Here is a 17,070-nt window from a genome sequence, read left to right on the forward strand (position 1 = left end):
AATGGAAAATCAGTACTCTTCTGCAGGAAAAATTGCATGGCAATTGATTTGCTTAACAGAGGCTGATTGAGGTCAGGGAGCACTTTTGTGTTTAAATATTTTGCGCATTTTCCAATTAATTTTTCTGTTAGCTCCAAATACCCTTTGTGCCACATCAACTTTTTGCACAGTATTGTCATGGTAACATTCCACATGTGACCTTTTTTTCTACAACCTCTTGCACTGAAAACTTTATGACTGCGAGCATATAGTGATTATTTTTTTACTCCCCCCCCAAAGGTCAACGCAGTGTCAATGGAAGGAAAGAGGAGACCTGAGAGTCTTGCGAATCTGTGAGCTTGTGATTCCTGGGAAAGCTAGATTCCCAGGAACTTCCAGGAAGAACACTATTTTAGAAGTGAGACAGTTTTTCTGCAGATATACTAGGCACAAGGCTGAGAACAAAAAATACCTATTATGAAATGACACAAAAGATAATTATCAGATGTGAATGTGCCCCAACCAAATAAAAAATAAGTCCGGTAAATGTGAGAGCGTGGGTGAGTCATACACTGAAGAGTAATGGTTACACACTTATAGAGCAGTAATGATTTGTTTTGCTAACACCTTGTGTACCCTTTTTTACAGCAATCAGGAGTCTTAATCAGCATAGCTGCACAGTTAGCTGTTAAGATGGTTTTAATGTCTTAATCTCAATACACATGGTCTTTTAAGCAGAGACCTGACAATTTCTGGTGAAACCTTTATTGACCATGAACTTGCCCTTGCAGTTGCAAACAAAAGTAGACAGTGCAGGTGACAATGAGAATGTGACAGATTAGAAACAAGGTCAACATTAACACTAAGAAAAGCTGTTGGACAAAAGAAATTCAGGATGAACTTGATGAATAGGTTTGAGGTAAGACTTCACTTAGGGCAGGACAGTTTTGAATAGCGGAAACTGAATGCATGCTGGTAACTTCTGTCCAAAGCAGCCATTGCTATAAACATACCTTGTAACTCAACGTGTCCAAGAACCGCTTGCTGCAATCAGAAGGTGTGAACATGTTAGATGTTTACAACATATCTTGAAAAAGCACACTCAGTAACTTCATGAAAATGATTAAACTAATTTTTGTGTCACGTTGAACACCAGAAAAATAAGGGTGACAGGACTGGAAACAGCTAAATACACATACATATACTCAGTGACTGCATGCAAAAAAAAAAAAAAAAAAACATACCAAAGCCTAGGTTACTGCTATCTACCAATCTCTCCCAGAAAGTGCAGTACATTTATAGCAAGGTCTTTTCGTGAGGCCTGGGAAATACAGCTTTGTTCGTGATGTCAAGAAGCGAACAAGTGGAGCAGGAATACTCCATGGCTTGGAGCAAACTGCTGATCAACATGGCATGGAACCAGGCAAAGATCAGAGGGGTCTGCCAATGCCAAACTGGCTACTAATGTTTAACTTGGCCTCCAGCAGAAGTGAAACCAAAGCATGTCTTCATGAGAACGCATTTCCATGATAAACAAGGGACAATCCAGTCAAATACCAATGAACAGCCATTACGCTTTTGCACCCAAAAACATAACCAAAGAGCTCCAAATTCTATTTTGGGGAGTCTCTTGAGGAAGTTCAAAAGACAAACGGCATCACTTCAATCCGGTCAGTTGGTTAAACATTGTTCATGCAGTAAGCTACTGTTAGAGACTACGCAACTACTGTTAACACATGAACCTCATCTGCTGAAAAGGACAAACATTTCGATGCACATGGCTAGACCACAGATGAACATTATAGCCAAACATTACTTTTTTTTACATTATTACATTATTGGCATTTAGCAGACACTCTTACCCAGAGCGACTTACATCAGTTACACAGTTACCCATTTATACAGCTGGATATTTACAGAGGCAACTGGGGGTTAAGTAGCTTCCCCAAGGGTACAACAGCAGTGCCCCAGCGGGGAATCTAACCAGCAACCTTTTGGTCACTTTTGCTCCTTAACCACTATGCTACACTGCCACAAACACATCAGGCCATCCAATTCTGACCTGCACTCATAGTAATCACATGTGCTTGGAGGCCTAAGAGACAGAGAACAACCAGTGGCATGTAAACAGGGGGTTTCTAACAGAGTGTTTACCGCTATTCTGTTAACGACGAGCCTCAGCGGTTCACACTGTCAGCAAGAGAACTCAGTTTTCCCTCTGAAGGAGCACATGGGGGTGGGTGGTTATCCTTTGGAGCCCACAGAGAGCTTGTTTTTGCATGCGCTGCGGTGAGAGGGAGTGACGTACCTCCTGGGGAAGGTGAAGCGGACTGTGTTCTGGATGAAGCCGTAGCAGCAGGGGCTGATGATGAAGGAGGCTCTCGCCCGCACGCAGTGCTCCATCACCATGTCCGTGGCCACGCCGCACGCGTGCAGAGCCACCTGCGGGCGCACATCACACACGCTCTCAGCGGGACGCCGGACTCCAGCGTTTCACCTCACAAACCTTGCAGTACGGGCCGGACTGTCACAGAACTCCCACTGAACCTCGGATTATTACATCATAATAGAAACATCCTCCGAGTGGTTTGCTTTTTACTGTGGCGTTCTTGTGCCTTCAGAGATAAGTGTATTGGACAGGCTTAAAATGCACATCAGCGCACATCACAGGGTAAACACTGGAAAGGCAGTGCGATAATTACTAGATGATGAAAAAAACTGAACACTGTTAGTGACTTATGTCTTCCTTCCTTAATAATAAAAATAAAATATATATTATTGCTGTAAATGAGTTTAATAAATAAATGGGTTTCTGTAGGTTTTGCAGATTGTAGCAATCTGCAAAACCTATGTTTCTATTGTGTCTGTTGTGACATTATGTCAAATACATGGAAGAATTTACGCCCCAAATGGAAGAATCATGAAATTCTCTGTATTAGGAATTAAAATCATTTTCATGTAAACCCAGTATGAAAAAAGAAAAACATTTGCATTTCCAAACATCAGCAGCCACCAAATCTACGAGCTGCTATACATTTCATTCTGCTCTCCCTGCACAGGACAAAGAAATGCTTAAGAGCTTTCTGTCCCAGTTCAGTCAGTACCCATATCCCAGTCTTGCAGCATCATACAGGACCGTAATGTGGAGAAGACGTTCATTATAACTGAGACATCTCGGCAATCTCTCTAATCTTCGCGCGTAGGCACAGGGCTTAAAGTATGCATCGGTTTTATTGGTATTAAAAATGAAGAGATTTGTGAAAATCTCCCCTTGATAACACAGAGAAAGTAATTTGATTCTGCTAATCATGAAAATTCACATTTACTCTATCACTTGCTTCTCTAACTTTAAAATACTGTTGACCGTTTTTATTATTTAATTTATTCACATTCATTCACATAGCTCTGGCTCCAACTCATGGGTTTTTTCCCAACTCACTGAGGTTCCAGCTCATCAGTTTTTAGCCTACTTAAACACCAGTAAAATATACTCAAATTCTTCAATGTACAGTATGTAAATCATGGTGTTATAATATAAACTAGCACACACATCAATAATAACAATCATAGCAGGTGCCATAGCACCTGTAGGTCCTGATAATAAAGACCTAAAAAAAACATATAGAATGAAAAAAGAAAAAAAAAAAACATGAAAGAGGAGGTGATTCAGACTTGCTTATTAGAAAAACCACACACATACTGGCTGCGTATGCTCAGTCTGAAACATTCTTTATTCCTCTTCCATCTCTGAAACTAAGTGCAGGCTGCGATAATGAGGCAAAGATGGAAGTCCACTATGCCAAAAGGTCTGAGGAATTAGTTTTGCAAAGCTACAGAAGCCTTAAAAAGCCAAAAAGGATCCGTTTGTCCTTTTAAAGCACGCGAAGAAGCCTTGCGTTTGCATTCTTGCGAAAGTTAGCAGCACAGCGGAGGTAGGAGCCCTGAGAAGCTGCGATATGGCTGTCTGAGCACGGGAGGGAAAAGGCAGCCGTTCCACAGAGAAACGTGAAAAATGAAACGTTTATTAATTCATTTTTACCAAGGTTGTAATGAATGATGAGAGCTTCTACGGGACTGAGCGGTGTTACAAAAACAGCTCTCCTTATTAGACTCATCGGTCTTTTACACAATTTTCTGCCCCTGCTGAAGAAGGGGGAAAAAAAAGAAAAAAGAAAAAAGAAGTTTGCCAGTATGAAACTTTCACAGCTCATAATTAACTGGAACAGCTACACAGCGCTGGCCTTGAATAAGAGCCCTGGAACTAAACCGGAGTTCATTTTTCAGCGCTACTGAACGCAGCGATGGCCATTCATTTCCCGCTCCGTATGAAAAACACCACACTTCCTCCTGCCCTGTTAGAGCAGTATTTCCCTGAAACACCACACAGTGAACCCACGTGCTCCTCTCAGAGGCTGGTGCCCAAACAATAGAATTTTGGTAATAAATCACCGCTGGCTTATGATCATCCCATCCCGGGTTTACTACTGCTAAAGCAATATATAGGTATTGTTTCCATTTCAGGCTGCAAGCTCGGTCTTACGCGTTACAGCAAGCATGCCAATAAAAGTGGCCTTAATCCTCATGCACCTGTCATAACGATCATTAACACATGATAGCTGGCGGTGTTTCCACCGACGAGGCGCCAGAGTCACCCAGCTGTGAAGCGAGCAGGTCATTCAGACTGCGTAACACCTCTAGGGGTTTGACCGTAATGAGAATCGAGCCCTGATCTGCTCTGGCAGACAAGGGTGTTAGCGCATCAACTCAGCGTCAAGTCTTCAGGCCGCGGTAGAGAGAGACTGCTTTGTGTTGTTTGCATACATGCTGTATACAGGCAGTGTTTCTCAATCCTACTCCTGGAGGCCCACTGTCCTGCATATCTTCATATCTATCCTTGCTCCAAATACGCCTGATTGAAATTAGTGTGATTCACATGCTCTCATCAGGTGTTCCCAGGTAATCAAAAGTGCCACTGATGAGTTCGGCCTCTGTAAGGAGCAGCCCCACGCGTGTCAGGCAGATATTTTTGCCCGTTCGGCCTGTGGCTCCACCAGCTGTAGAGCCTGGGTTAGCGGTCCTCTTTTGACTGAAGCCTTTTTCTATCCCAGAGTGCACTGGGCTGTTAAGCTGACCTTGCATCGGTCTGTACCTCTGTATGCCTCATCCGCCGTTGCCACGCACGAACACATGCTCTCCAGCACCCGCCTGCCATTCCACGCACACCTGCCCCACTCCATTCAAATACGAGAACAGAGTCACTAAATATAGCCGAGGCAATATTTAGCATCATTAAGCTAATGGCTCTACAAATGAATCCATATATAATACATAACTATATCAATCAGAGCGATTCCGTGTGCTTAAAAAGCAAAGACTCAAAGACCCATTCATGCCTCTGTCTGTGTCTATACTGGTGTGTTTCTAGGCACACGAGAAAGCTTTAAAGTCAAAAATTCTCATCACGCAGAATGCATGAGAAATATCGGAAATAATTCCACAAGACCTTCCTACATATTGCATAGCCGAGCGCAGGAAGCAAGATTCATGCGCAAAACACACCTCCTCGGTTTAGCCAGTGTTGTGTGATTTCATAAAAGTGGAGCAGGTCTCCAAGGAATGTTTACTGGAACAATGAGCACTTCTAATTAAAGGAGGTACAAATACATGCCTATTTGTCTCAGCCACCAAACTACAAACCTACAGCTTTTTTTTCCTCAGCTCCCTGCATTGATTCCCAGAGTTCAGTCACGGAAGGTTCCATTACCCTGAAACTAAATGTGTACACAGGTAAGAGCACACCCACTTCATAATCTACCTGTGAACGTGCCAAAAAGGATTTCAATTCATCTCAGCCTATTAAGGCTTTGGCTCTGAACATATGCACGACCGTAAATCTGATTCACTGTAATAAAACAACATATGTAATTTGTCACTAATATAGCTCACTTACACACTAATTAGGCGTCACTTTCGTGAGTCTGGATCCTCACTTCTGAGCCAGTTCTATTCAAGTCTCGGGCTGAGAAGAATTTCAGAGACGCAGCTGGAGTCTGCAGTCTGCCGCTGAGGTTTCCCGCAGCCGGGACTCCATCGCCGTTCTGAGAGATATTCTCGTACCGGCGCACCTCTTTCGGCAATTTCAAATGAAAGTGACCCCCGTGAGATCTGCGCGTGCACCGCGCATCCACATAACAAGAGCTACCGTCTGTCGCGGCGCATCTCGCTACAGAGAAACAGCGGGAACGGAGACGCCGCCGCAGGAGTCATGAATAACAATAACCGCACGGCAGCCTGGACTTAAATATTTTCAAAATAAACACTGAACTTTTGAAAATAAGTGGGAAAAAAAAACAATTCCCGAAGCACGGGCATGAGACCATATCCAAAGAAAACAATAACCAAGGAGGAGAGGTCCTCTGCTGTTACTGTTGAGGTCAGACACCACACACCCCCTGCACACTGTTGGGGTGCAGCACGAGGTAAGCTACCCTGGGGGAGGGTGGCACAAGGTAAAACCACTCTCACAAACAGAAAGGCTTTTCATGCAAGGTCCTCCGGGACGATGAAACGGGCTGATGTCTCTAGAACGTCCGTAGAACGTCTGGAGGACGTCCTGAGAGGGAGCGTTGTATCACTGTGTGGGAGTTCGCCTGCCTTCCTGACCAGAGGTGAGTGCGGCCAGCTCTGTTCCTGCCTCATGCATCAGAGTGACAGGGGTGCTGGGGAGAGCCCTCAGATCACTGCGTTTTTTTTTTTGTTTTGTTTTTATCACCGAGTACAATCAAAGTTATGACAACAGCATCTCATGACACCAGCAACCTGTTCTATAAGGGGAAAAAATTGACCATAACATCCGACGTCTCGTCACGGAGCGGTTTTCTCACATGCCAAAACCGTTTTTTTTTCCCCCCCTCTCCCTAAAGGAACAGTATAATCCCATCTGAAAGCTTCCTTTCACGTGTGCTGTAGGTGGCTGCTTCTGTATGTGGACTTAAGCTTGCAAATCTGAATTCAAGAAACTCACACAAAACCCAGAATGTAAAAACGCTCCACAAAACTGTGCAATGTACACATGCCAGACCACATGCATGCAGCCGGGATTCCAGCAGCGGCTCTACTCACCCCTATTTTAAAGGGCCCAGTGAAATTGTCCAGATTCGCCTGGATGAAGCCGACGTTTCTGAGGCCCAGCTCCGCGCTTCTGCTCTGAGCCCGCACCAGCGACTCCTCTTTATTCTCAATCAGCACCACCTCAAATCAATACCAAGAAAAAAGACAATCCATAACTCTGTAATCGCCTCGCAGACCTTAGCTAATGCCCCGCTGTTATGACCTGGGGGACTCTCTGCAGACTCTTTCATGAACTTTCATTGACAGCGTCAGCTTCTGTTGGACATACTTGGAAAAATAATGCAGAAATAACAATATGATAAACCCATCGGGTAGCACCAGAATGTATTCACGATGAGTGTAATCGTGCAGTAATGTATAATAATGACACAGTGTAAATATGTTGTTTGTCTGCAGGCGAACATGTAGCTGGAGCGTGTTATGTTCTGGAAAGGTATGCAGCGTGACAGCTCTCCGCTTCTGTGGCTGCTGGAGACCAGCCTGGGAGTCTATGGTAAGAAACGGTCACACGGTGGCTTGTTTTCACGGTTCCGGTCACTTGCGGTGAATGAGTGTGCTCAGCCCGGTGGAGGCCACAAAGGGAAGGAGTTTCGACCAAGGCCTCACCTGGCACTCAGGTAGGGTGTGAGCGAGAGCAATCCCAACATGCCCCTGAAAAAACAAACACACACATACACACACACGCACGCACACACACACACACACACACACATACAAAAAACAAAAGACGGCCTTCAAAGAAGAAATCAAAGCAGTTCCGATTCCAACTCAAGCTTTCTCTCAAAATATTGACCCATTACTCACGCTCCTCTATGGATGAGAACCTCTCACTTGAAAGACTTTTTTTTTCTACCCGCACTTGTTTGCGCGCCGCATATCAAGAGAGCCGACTGAAGTGGGCTGCGCTGGGGGGCTGTGGGGGGGTATTCAGCATCCGCTGAGGTATGCTCCCGCATTCACGAGACCAACTTACACCGCCACTGCAGAAATCCACCACCCTGTCTCCAGGTCGGGCCAGCCTCGTCACCATGGCAACCAGGTTGTTCAACTGTTGCCGCTTCCTCACCGCCCGGGCGTCTGACATTTTCCCTGAAACCAGGAAAAAAAAAAAAACGAGTCAGCCGGGCCCCCGTAGTGAAGGGTTCTGCAAGTGACTGACAGCTCGTTAAAGAGAGGCTCACCCTGCCGCCTTTTAGGGGTGCATCTCTGAGAAAGGTGATACGGGTGGCATCTGTATTTATTTTGGTTTCACACAACTCGTAAACATCAACCAGTATTACATGCAAATTAATATTAACTCTGATATTGTATGACCTAGACCTACACCTGTAGACGGACAAAAAAAAAAAACCTGCGTGTCTGAGTTAACAAAAGGAAAAACAATCAGTTAAGTTTTTAGACAGGCTAATGTCTGGGAGAAGATTGCTCTGGTTCTCAATTACGGAAGGCGGCTCTGGAATGGCCATTGTCTTTATTTTGTTTGATCTCATATTACAAAGCCTTCCACAGACTATGAGAAAACGGCTTTGGTAACCAGAGAGCAGCTTTCCTCGGGCTTTGCTCTTGGATATGCGTATTCACGGCTCAGGGCTAACGCTAACATCACGCTAAATTGGGTGACTATGGCCTGCACAGCAGCCTTGCTTATGCCTCAGCTCCACCTGCTCGCCACCCTCCGCAGCCTGGGATACGTCCCCCCCCGAATCAGAGCGTAAGCCAGCGGGCGAGCCGAGGAGCGGAGCAGGAGCCCTGGAGCAGTGCCATCAGGACGCACCTTATTAACTCCCCGCTCAACCCCCCCAACCCCCACCCCCCGCCCCCGTGTGAGCCCCGGGTCCCACTCTCGCCGTCCCGGAAACCATAAATCACCCCCGATGAGCGTTTCATTGGCCCCGGTGTCACGCTATAATATCCACCCCGCCGGAATATCAGAAACACATTATCGCCGCCCTCCCTTCCCCGCGCGCGCGCAGCCTCCGCAAATTGATGTACGGCCGACAGAGCGGCGAGAGGAGAGATGGGTATTCTCTCCACGCCGGCGCGGCTGAGGACTCTCTCAGCGGCGCTGTTCTTCCCCGCTCACGTCGCTCATTGTTAATGACACCCTTGCCGTCAAAGGCAACTTAAAACCGCACACAAAGGAAAAAGCTTTCACGAACAGTGGGACACGGCGATCATCCCGACATCCCGCTCGTGAAAGTTAGTCAGGTTGAATGTTCCTTTTTCACCGCGGACCCTCGCGCTCCTGGGAGACCGTCTGAGCAGAATATCAAAGCCACTCGTCTTTGTGCTAATATCAAAATGGGGTCTTTGTGCTATCGGTCCGTGTTTGGCTGTTTTGTTTCTTTCAAATTCTCGATTGTATTCCCACTCGGCTGACGTTCAGTACAAAAAAAAAAGCACATCCACGAATACAAAACTAAGAACGTGATGAATGGAAAAAATTCAGCAATGCAAGAACACAAACAGGAGTGCCAAGCCACACTTTGCAATGGGTCTACCAAAAACCCACAGTCTGGGAGCACCCAATCTCTGCAGAGGAACAAAAAAAAAGCATGATCCACAAGAGTCATCTAAACCCCTGCCAGGAACAGGGAACTAAGAGGGAGAAGTAAACCCGATCCAACAAGAAGGGAGCTGTGTCTTATCATCAGGCTGCAAATTATAGTTATTCCCCAGCCTACAGTCCCCAGGCCAATGGGTTCCCATTAAAAAGGTTAATTTGGGGCTTCCTGGTGCACTGTGACAAAGGCCAGGAGGTAAACCGCAAAGCGCTCAAAGTCTGACTCACCATTCTGCCCCGGCTTAGATCAGGTCGGGGCCTGCGAGGAGAGAGAGCACCCACCGAAAGCGCTCACAGTGGCACCCCCTGGCCCAGGCAGCAGTGCCTCCCCCTGCTCTGCCACTGTGCCCCGTAATTACGGGTGCCCGAAACTGGCCTTCCACCCCTTTCATGTGGTCACAGGAGCAAGTGGAAGCGCCACAGCCTCCCCGCTCATCAGCTGGCTCTGCCTGCGTCCTAGTAACTCCAACCCTGCAATTTGAGTTATTCAAAACCTGCAATTTCCAGCCCCGCCGCTCATAAATAAAGGAATTTGCTTCAAATAAAATCCCTCTCATGAGCAGGACACTTGTTGGACAAGAAAAAAAGCAAAACACATATATTTAACAGGAATGCAGGTGCACAGATGCTCAGACAATGTGCTGGATGTTCAACCGAGAAGGCCGTGTTCACCCGAGACGTGACATCACGACAGGTACGCCGACTCGGTATAGAGTTTTTCCCCAATGTGGCCTTTTGTAATTCACTCTGAATGCCGGCGATGTACCCAAAAAGACACTGTCTGTCTGCCTTTGGTCAAGAACTTGAAAAATCATTAAAACAGCTTAACCGAGGCCATTTCACTCAGTTGCTTCTGCGGTCTGCTTTATGATGAGAACACGGGGGTGGGTTTTTTTTTGGCAGGGAGAGAAGCGCCGAGCCTTCTTTCAGCATTCTCTGAGGCCCCACAGGCGCTCCTGCATCAAACATCTCCACACCCAGTACAAGGTGGCAGCCGTGTCCCTACCGCGCAAGTGTGAGCTCTAGCTCAAAGTCCGGAGGGCTTTTTCGCGAGCCCCGGTCTGGGAAGGAGACACAACCGCAAGGTGACGGGTTTGAGAGAGCCACGGCCCCACGGCTCCAGGCTCCGCAGGGTGGGAGCTGTTTTTGGAACGGCACTAGAAGTGTGCAAACCACAGCCTATCTTTAGTATTCTGAACCGCAGGCGGTTTAATTCCCTCTGTTGGCAGGGGCTTGTGGGTTCGCATGACCGCACCTGAGTAATTCTGGCTCGGATGAAGGAGGAGTATAATTAACTTAGGTAGCACTAAATTGTTGTCAGAAACTTGTCAGGATAGCCCCGCCTCCAAAACCTCGAGTGTTTTCCAATGTACGACGCCCTCGTGTGTGGTGATTCGGCGAGCCTGTGCAGTTTAATATCTCAGCCATTAACTGGAAGTAATTAGACAGAACACATTGCTGGTAAGCCATCCGAGTTAGCCATTTATCCCAGCGTAAGTGGCGAACGAGCCGAATGGGCTGGAATGGGCTGGAGCAGTCTGCGATTGCGTTTCTTTTCCCTCGCAACATGAGGTCACGAAAATCACACGTATTTAAGGGTCTGCTGATCCAGGCAAGAATGCGCCCCTTTCCTTTCCCATGCGAGTGTGCCAAGTCCCATTCTCCCGCATCCAAAGCCACGCTCCGCAACCGGGACGCCAGAACTGGACGTTCTACTGTTGCTTTGGCACGAGCGCAAAGAATTTTATGTCTTAAGAAAGACGAGCCAGAGTTGGACACCCAGCTTGATTAAAACCACAATAAACCCATTTCGAAAAACCATCAAGGTCCATAGAAGAAGGAAGGCTTCCAAAACGAACCCTAGCCAGGCCATGTTTTAAACATATGCCGCTGAAAGCAGTGTGTGACACAAACAGAGCCTCTTATCAGGGGTTTTTATAAAGTTACCTTATTCTCCGGCGGGGGATTTAGTCGAGCCTGCTCAGAGATTAAAATCCTATTGACATAAAATACAACCCAGCCTTCATAAGCGCCTCACTGAAGAGAACTGTTAATGCAGTGGAAACACAGCTCAGTCATTCTGTTCATGTAAATGGGATTTCCCATGCAAAACCACCCCAAACAGACAATAGAGGAGGAATTCTTATACAGTTTATGATTATTATAACTGTGATTATTATGATAACTGTGATTACCACAGACTGTTTCACACTGTGATCTCTCAAAGGCCTTCTACAGAAGGAGGAAGCCTGCCGTGACAAAGGACTGGAGGAAAGAATGGCAGAGAATAGTTACATACCTCGCCTGTATAAGACAGTCAATAAAACAACAAAGACACACAAGCTGGAGCCGAGGAGATGGTAGAATCCTTAAGCCTGGCTTCCATTTATAGACATATATAGTACATGCATTCAAAGACATATTGATGTTAAGACTTGTGCTTAAATGAAAAAGAGTTTTTTTTTCTTAGACAAATATAAATCGTCAAGTTGATGCATATGTATAACTTTCTTTCCAAAAACAAAATTTAATTAAAAAATATTTTGGCTATTCTGAAGAATGTCAAATATAAGATAGTTTTGATTTGTATATAACACTTTTTTGGTTACTGCATAATTCCATTGGTGTTGTTTTGATGTCTTTAATATTACTGTAAAATATGGAAAATGGTAAAAATAAAGAAAGAAAAGTGTGTCCAAATTTTTGACTGGTACTGGATGCCTCTTTAACTGCAGATCCAAGTCTGCAGATCCATGTCCACCCCAGGAGGGTTTAAATTCAGCAGGGATTTAAAACCAGAGCGACGTCGGACCAGAACAGCATCAAAAGGGTTAACAACAGGCCGCGCTGTCGGGACCAGTGCCACACATCTTGTGTCACGGAACAGCCTAATCATGTGATCACATGGACATCTGCAGAAGGTTAGAAAAAGGCCTCCAAGAATTTCAGTTTCCAAGAACTATCCTATATACTGATAAATGTACATACAGAGAGAAAAAAAAACATAGCACTGTAAGCAATGACATTGCTGTATGAAAGTCAAGCTTATTTCAGATGGCCTGCACAACAGTGAAAGATAAGGGAGGGACCCTGCAGGATCCCGAGCTGCTGCTACGCCCACTCCTCTAATGCAGCGGAGCATGGACCTCACCCAGTCAGCACGGCACCGTCACACACAGCACAAGCACTGCGTGTTCAGGGGAAGGCTGCGCATTTCAAACAGTGCGATATTCAAATGTCTCAGGGCTCCTGCAATCGAGCGTTTGAATATCAAGCCCCTGTTTTTTCCTCCTCCAAGCACTGCAACAAACTCGCATTTTTTTTTTTTCTGTTGAAAATAATGACTTGCTTCTCAGAGATTTGTATTCACTCATACTTTAAACAGGAAAAAGCCTAATATCAATTGATTACCTTGCTTTATGCAGGGCTCTTGGGCTCTCTTTCATGAATACTGACAGAAAAGATTAAAGCATTGAATTTTTTTTATTATTACAAATTAGCAAGTGTTTGAAGACTGAGCCAGGTAACCCACTGGTGAGGTCACAGTCAGCTATACCAATAATCAAACACTTGGATCCATAGTGGGGAGAACTCTGTAGGGTGGCCTCCCACCCAAAGACCTTTCACATTTGGTATACCCACAGCATTCAGATGCACCTCCGCTTGTGCTCAGAAAGCATATATTGGGGCTACTCTAAAACTCTGGGGACTCTATTTTTGCCCTCTCCCGAAGAGGTGGACTTGCAAAGGTTTCTTTAGCAATAGCATTCTGTACAAGAAGTTCTGCAGCCGGTGTTCTCCATGGTTGCTGGCGAGCTGCAGTTGTGATGTGATTCTCCAATAAATCCCCTGTAAAAGGTGTCTGGCCACTCGAGGAGCAGGCTGCGATTTCACTGTCTGCTCTCATCTCCCCAATACCAATGACCTGCTGCTAAGATGTGAAGAACAAAACAGGTAATTGCTGGATTGTCTAGCAATCAGTTAATGCTCGGTGGAGCATTTTCTACACAATAAAGGCAAAAGAACATTGATAACTACTGAACACTGTTGAAATAATTTACTGTGCAAATCTTAATATTTGGCATTGGCTGTACAGGGGTGCAAGGTGACCCCTGAGCCGCAAGGTGACCCCTGAGCCGCGCTGGCCCACAAACACAGAACAGAGCGTGCATGGAGCAGGATTGTGCTGCAATTCCCTGCTGCAATTTTAGTCGTTACATTTTAAAACATATGATTGCTTGCTTTGTGTGTGTGTGTGCATGTCTGTTAATTTGCGTGCAGGTATGTGTGAGCACGCACATATCTGTGCGTGTGTATGTGTCCGGGAGGGTGAGGTCGTTGAAGAGGCAAACCTCGTGTCTCCCTCCAATGATAACACGTCTACTGCTGGTGTAGCACTGCGGGTGGAAAGAATATTAGCCGCCCTTCCCCCACGCGGATTCTGGAGATGTGGGCCCCCGGGTTGGGGGTTTGGGGGGAGGCGGGGGGGTGTGTAAATGGCACCGGGAGGCAACGGGCAGGAGCGGCAGCCGGCTCTCCATCGGCCCGAAGAGCGGAGAGAGCGCTGACGCTGCTGCAGGGCCTTTATCAGGCATGCATCTCCCCAGCCCTCAGCCTCTGAAAACAACATCCCAGTGATCAAAATGTAAACAGCGCACTGCTTCGGGGGGGGTGTTTGTATCCCTGAGCAATAGCACACTTGTCCAGCTCACTTTGAGGCAGGAAAAACAAAGCGCAAGACAATGCTGAATTTTTGATATACCCATCTAAACAATCTAAAAACTAGTATGTAAAACTAAGAAAGTACACTGTTGTATGTACCATGCGTTACAGCTTTGGATGTTGTACAGTATATTTTCTATATGAATGGATTATGTATTATCAATCACTCAGCAATTACCTCATGTTAATCTGCCTTCAGGCGTTTACTTAAAATCATTTATGAAAAATCAATGGGGTATTTCACATCTGGAATCTTTATCAATTTGTTATGACTAGTAAGCACATGAGGTATAAAAGCAATCTAAGGCTCTAAATGCAGCTCTAGGCTCCCGAGTGGCTCAACCAGTAAGAGCCCTTACTGTCGCAAGTGTAAGTTTGAGCAATACAGCTGTGTCATACAAGCTGTGTCCTGATGACTGGCAGTCCACAGCAGTGGAACAAACTGGCTTCGTTCCGCTGAGGGATATAGGGAAGGTAGGTTGGCCAGAGGCTTCGTCTGCCCCACTGCTCACCAGCGACCCCTGCTGGTCGATCGGGCACCTGCAGTTCTCCCTGCATAAGGCTGCCCATGAAGTGTCCTCCTCAGAATCAAGTCTGCGCCAGCTTGGCCTGGGAGCTGCAGTGTGTAAAGAGGTTGGCATCACATGTTTTTCGGAGGAAGGCACGTGTTTGTCGCAACCTCCCGTACTGACAGCAACGGCTGCAGCAATAGGGACACCATGTTCAAGGACACAACTGGGCATTCCAGACCAGGAAGAAAAGGGAGATAAAGCATCGAGCATTCCAACAAAAAAGAAATGCAGACCTGTTCAAACTGCTTTTATAGCAGAGATATGCAGACCTGTTCAAATTGCTTTTATAGCACAGATATATCTGTAAGGGTGAGGCCCTGTATTCAATTTCACGTTTGTTAGCAACACATGTGCATCAACCTCAAGCTTCTCAATACTCATAAAATCACACATTCACACATATTAGCTGTGGCACTGAAGACATACTGCTCATAAAAGAGATGCAGGCACTAGAGGTATGGAATCCATGATGAAGTCCATCCATTTAAAAAACATTAGTGTTATGAGGCGGCTTAAAGCAGAACAGATGCATTAGGTGATGGCGGTGAACAGGCAACCGACAGTTACGCTCTACTTCAGATTCAATGTAACCTGAATGGACTTCTACTCTTAAGTCTGAGAAACAACTTTAAGCAAGTGGTTCTTTTTTTTACTTACAGAAGCCTGATGGTTGCTAGAAAAAAAACTTATTGCTTACTTATTGCTTACTGCTTAAGTCTCTACTTAAAATTAAGAACAAAGTTTACTGTGACTAAGGGCTGAGTATGAGCTGAAACAGTCCCAAAAAGAGCTTACTCAAGCAAACATACTACAGCATGCAATTGTATATGCCAATAATGAATACATGAACTCTCAAACAATGACATTTTTAGCTTTAAAAATCTTTAAAAAAAGACATTAAATTATTCTTGTTTGTTGGACAGCGTGTGATATGCTAGGCATGGCTGAACCAAGCATTCCCGTCACCGCTCCTGTAGCGGGCAGACTCGGACTTGCACAAAAGTCACATGACTCGAAAGGCACCTTCAGCATCACGCTATAGTGTGACAAGATGCTGGCAGACGGAGTGGTTTTAAATAGCAAAATATCTGGCTGGCAGAGCTTGATTAATCCTTTGGCACTGGGATGGCAATTTCAGAAACTCTTCCCCACAATTTAAAATTTTAAATGGCTTGCTGGCAGGGGCCACGGCAGCAGAAAGTATGACAGGAGCAAGGCAACTCACTTATGGCCATATGTTCCCCATTAAGCATTCTATGGACCGTGGAAAAAGCCTCCTTGGCACGCTGAAGCCTGTGTTGACAGTAATCTATACACTCGCAGTCTTCTTCACTCCCGGCATAATCGTCTTGCTAAAGAAAAGCCATGAACACGGCTACCATAATCGAGCACAGGCTAATGGCAGAGACCGCAAGCCGACCTCGATTGTTTTTTGGGCTTGGAAGAAAAATGAGAAAATCTTTCCTCGTTTTAATGCATTGATGTTCCCTTTGTGCGTGTGTGTGTGTGTGTGTGTGTGTGTGTGTGTGTGTGTGTGTGACAAGAAAAATTATGATGGAATTCCACTATAAACCACAACAGCGCTGTTGTAAATTTTGTGTCCGGTGATATTTCAGGGTTTTAGAAGCCGATTTCACAGTTTCACATTTCTTACAGGTTTCACATTTAATAGTCTAAACCTACTGTCAGCTGCATCCAAACCACCCTGTTCTAACTTATAAGCATGCTAACCATTACGCCCTTCCTTCATTATACCACTGCCTTGTCTCTTCTGGACAGCTCCTGTACATAGATAGCATCTAAATCCCGACCTTGCTGGGAGAATGTATAAGGTAAAATGAGGGCAAATGAGTGGGCTTGAAAAATTCCCTTTCTTAAATTTTACATCTTTTCTGACAGCACAAGCCAACAGAGAGTCAAGTCATTTCGTTCAACCTCTGAAACGTGACACAATGCTCATGCCATTCACTCATTTTGCGCTTCAGTCAGTGAGACGTCCCTCTGGGAAGGGGCGGTGATGACAACCTGCCCAACAGTAACAATGAAATAATAACTGGGGAAAAAAAAACCCTCACCTCATTCACCGCGTTAGGAATTTCTGTC

General features: G+C 45.6%; 1 protein-coding gene across 1 annotated transcript in view; it reads right to left on the reverse strand.

Annotated features, from left to right (window-relative positions):
* The window catches only part of gstcd (glutathione S-transferase, C-terminal domain containing), a 37,900-nt gene that overhangs the window by 2,613 nt on the left and 18,217 nt on the right, over window positions 1–17,070 (reverse strand). Inside the window, exons 6-10 of the mRNA XM_036516890.1 lie at window positions 8,084–8,199; window positions 7,717–7,761; window positions 7,102–7,230; window positions 2,288–2,421; window positions 993–1,023 (exon numbers count right to left, since the gene is read on the reverse strand). Coding sequence (XP_036372783.1) covers window positions 993–1,023; window positions 2,288–2,421; window positions 7,102–7,230; window positions 7,717–7,761; window positions 8,084–8,199 — 455 coding nt within the window. The remainder of the gene's footprint in view (window positions 1–992; window positions 1,024–2,287; window positions 2,422–7,101; window positions 7,231–7,716; window positions 7,762–8,083; window positions 8,200–17,070) is intronic.

This window comes from Megalops cyprinoides, chromosome 22 (assembly GCF_013368585.1).
Source record: "Megalops cyprinoides isolate fMegCyp1 chromosome 22, fMegCyp1.pri, whole genome shotgun sequence".
Taxonomy (NCBI): Eukaryota; Metazoa; Chordata; class Actinopteri; order Elopiformes; family Megalopidae; genus Megalops; species Megalops cyprinoides.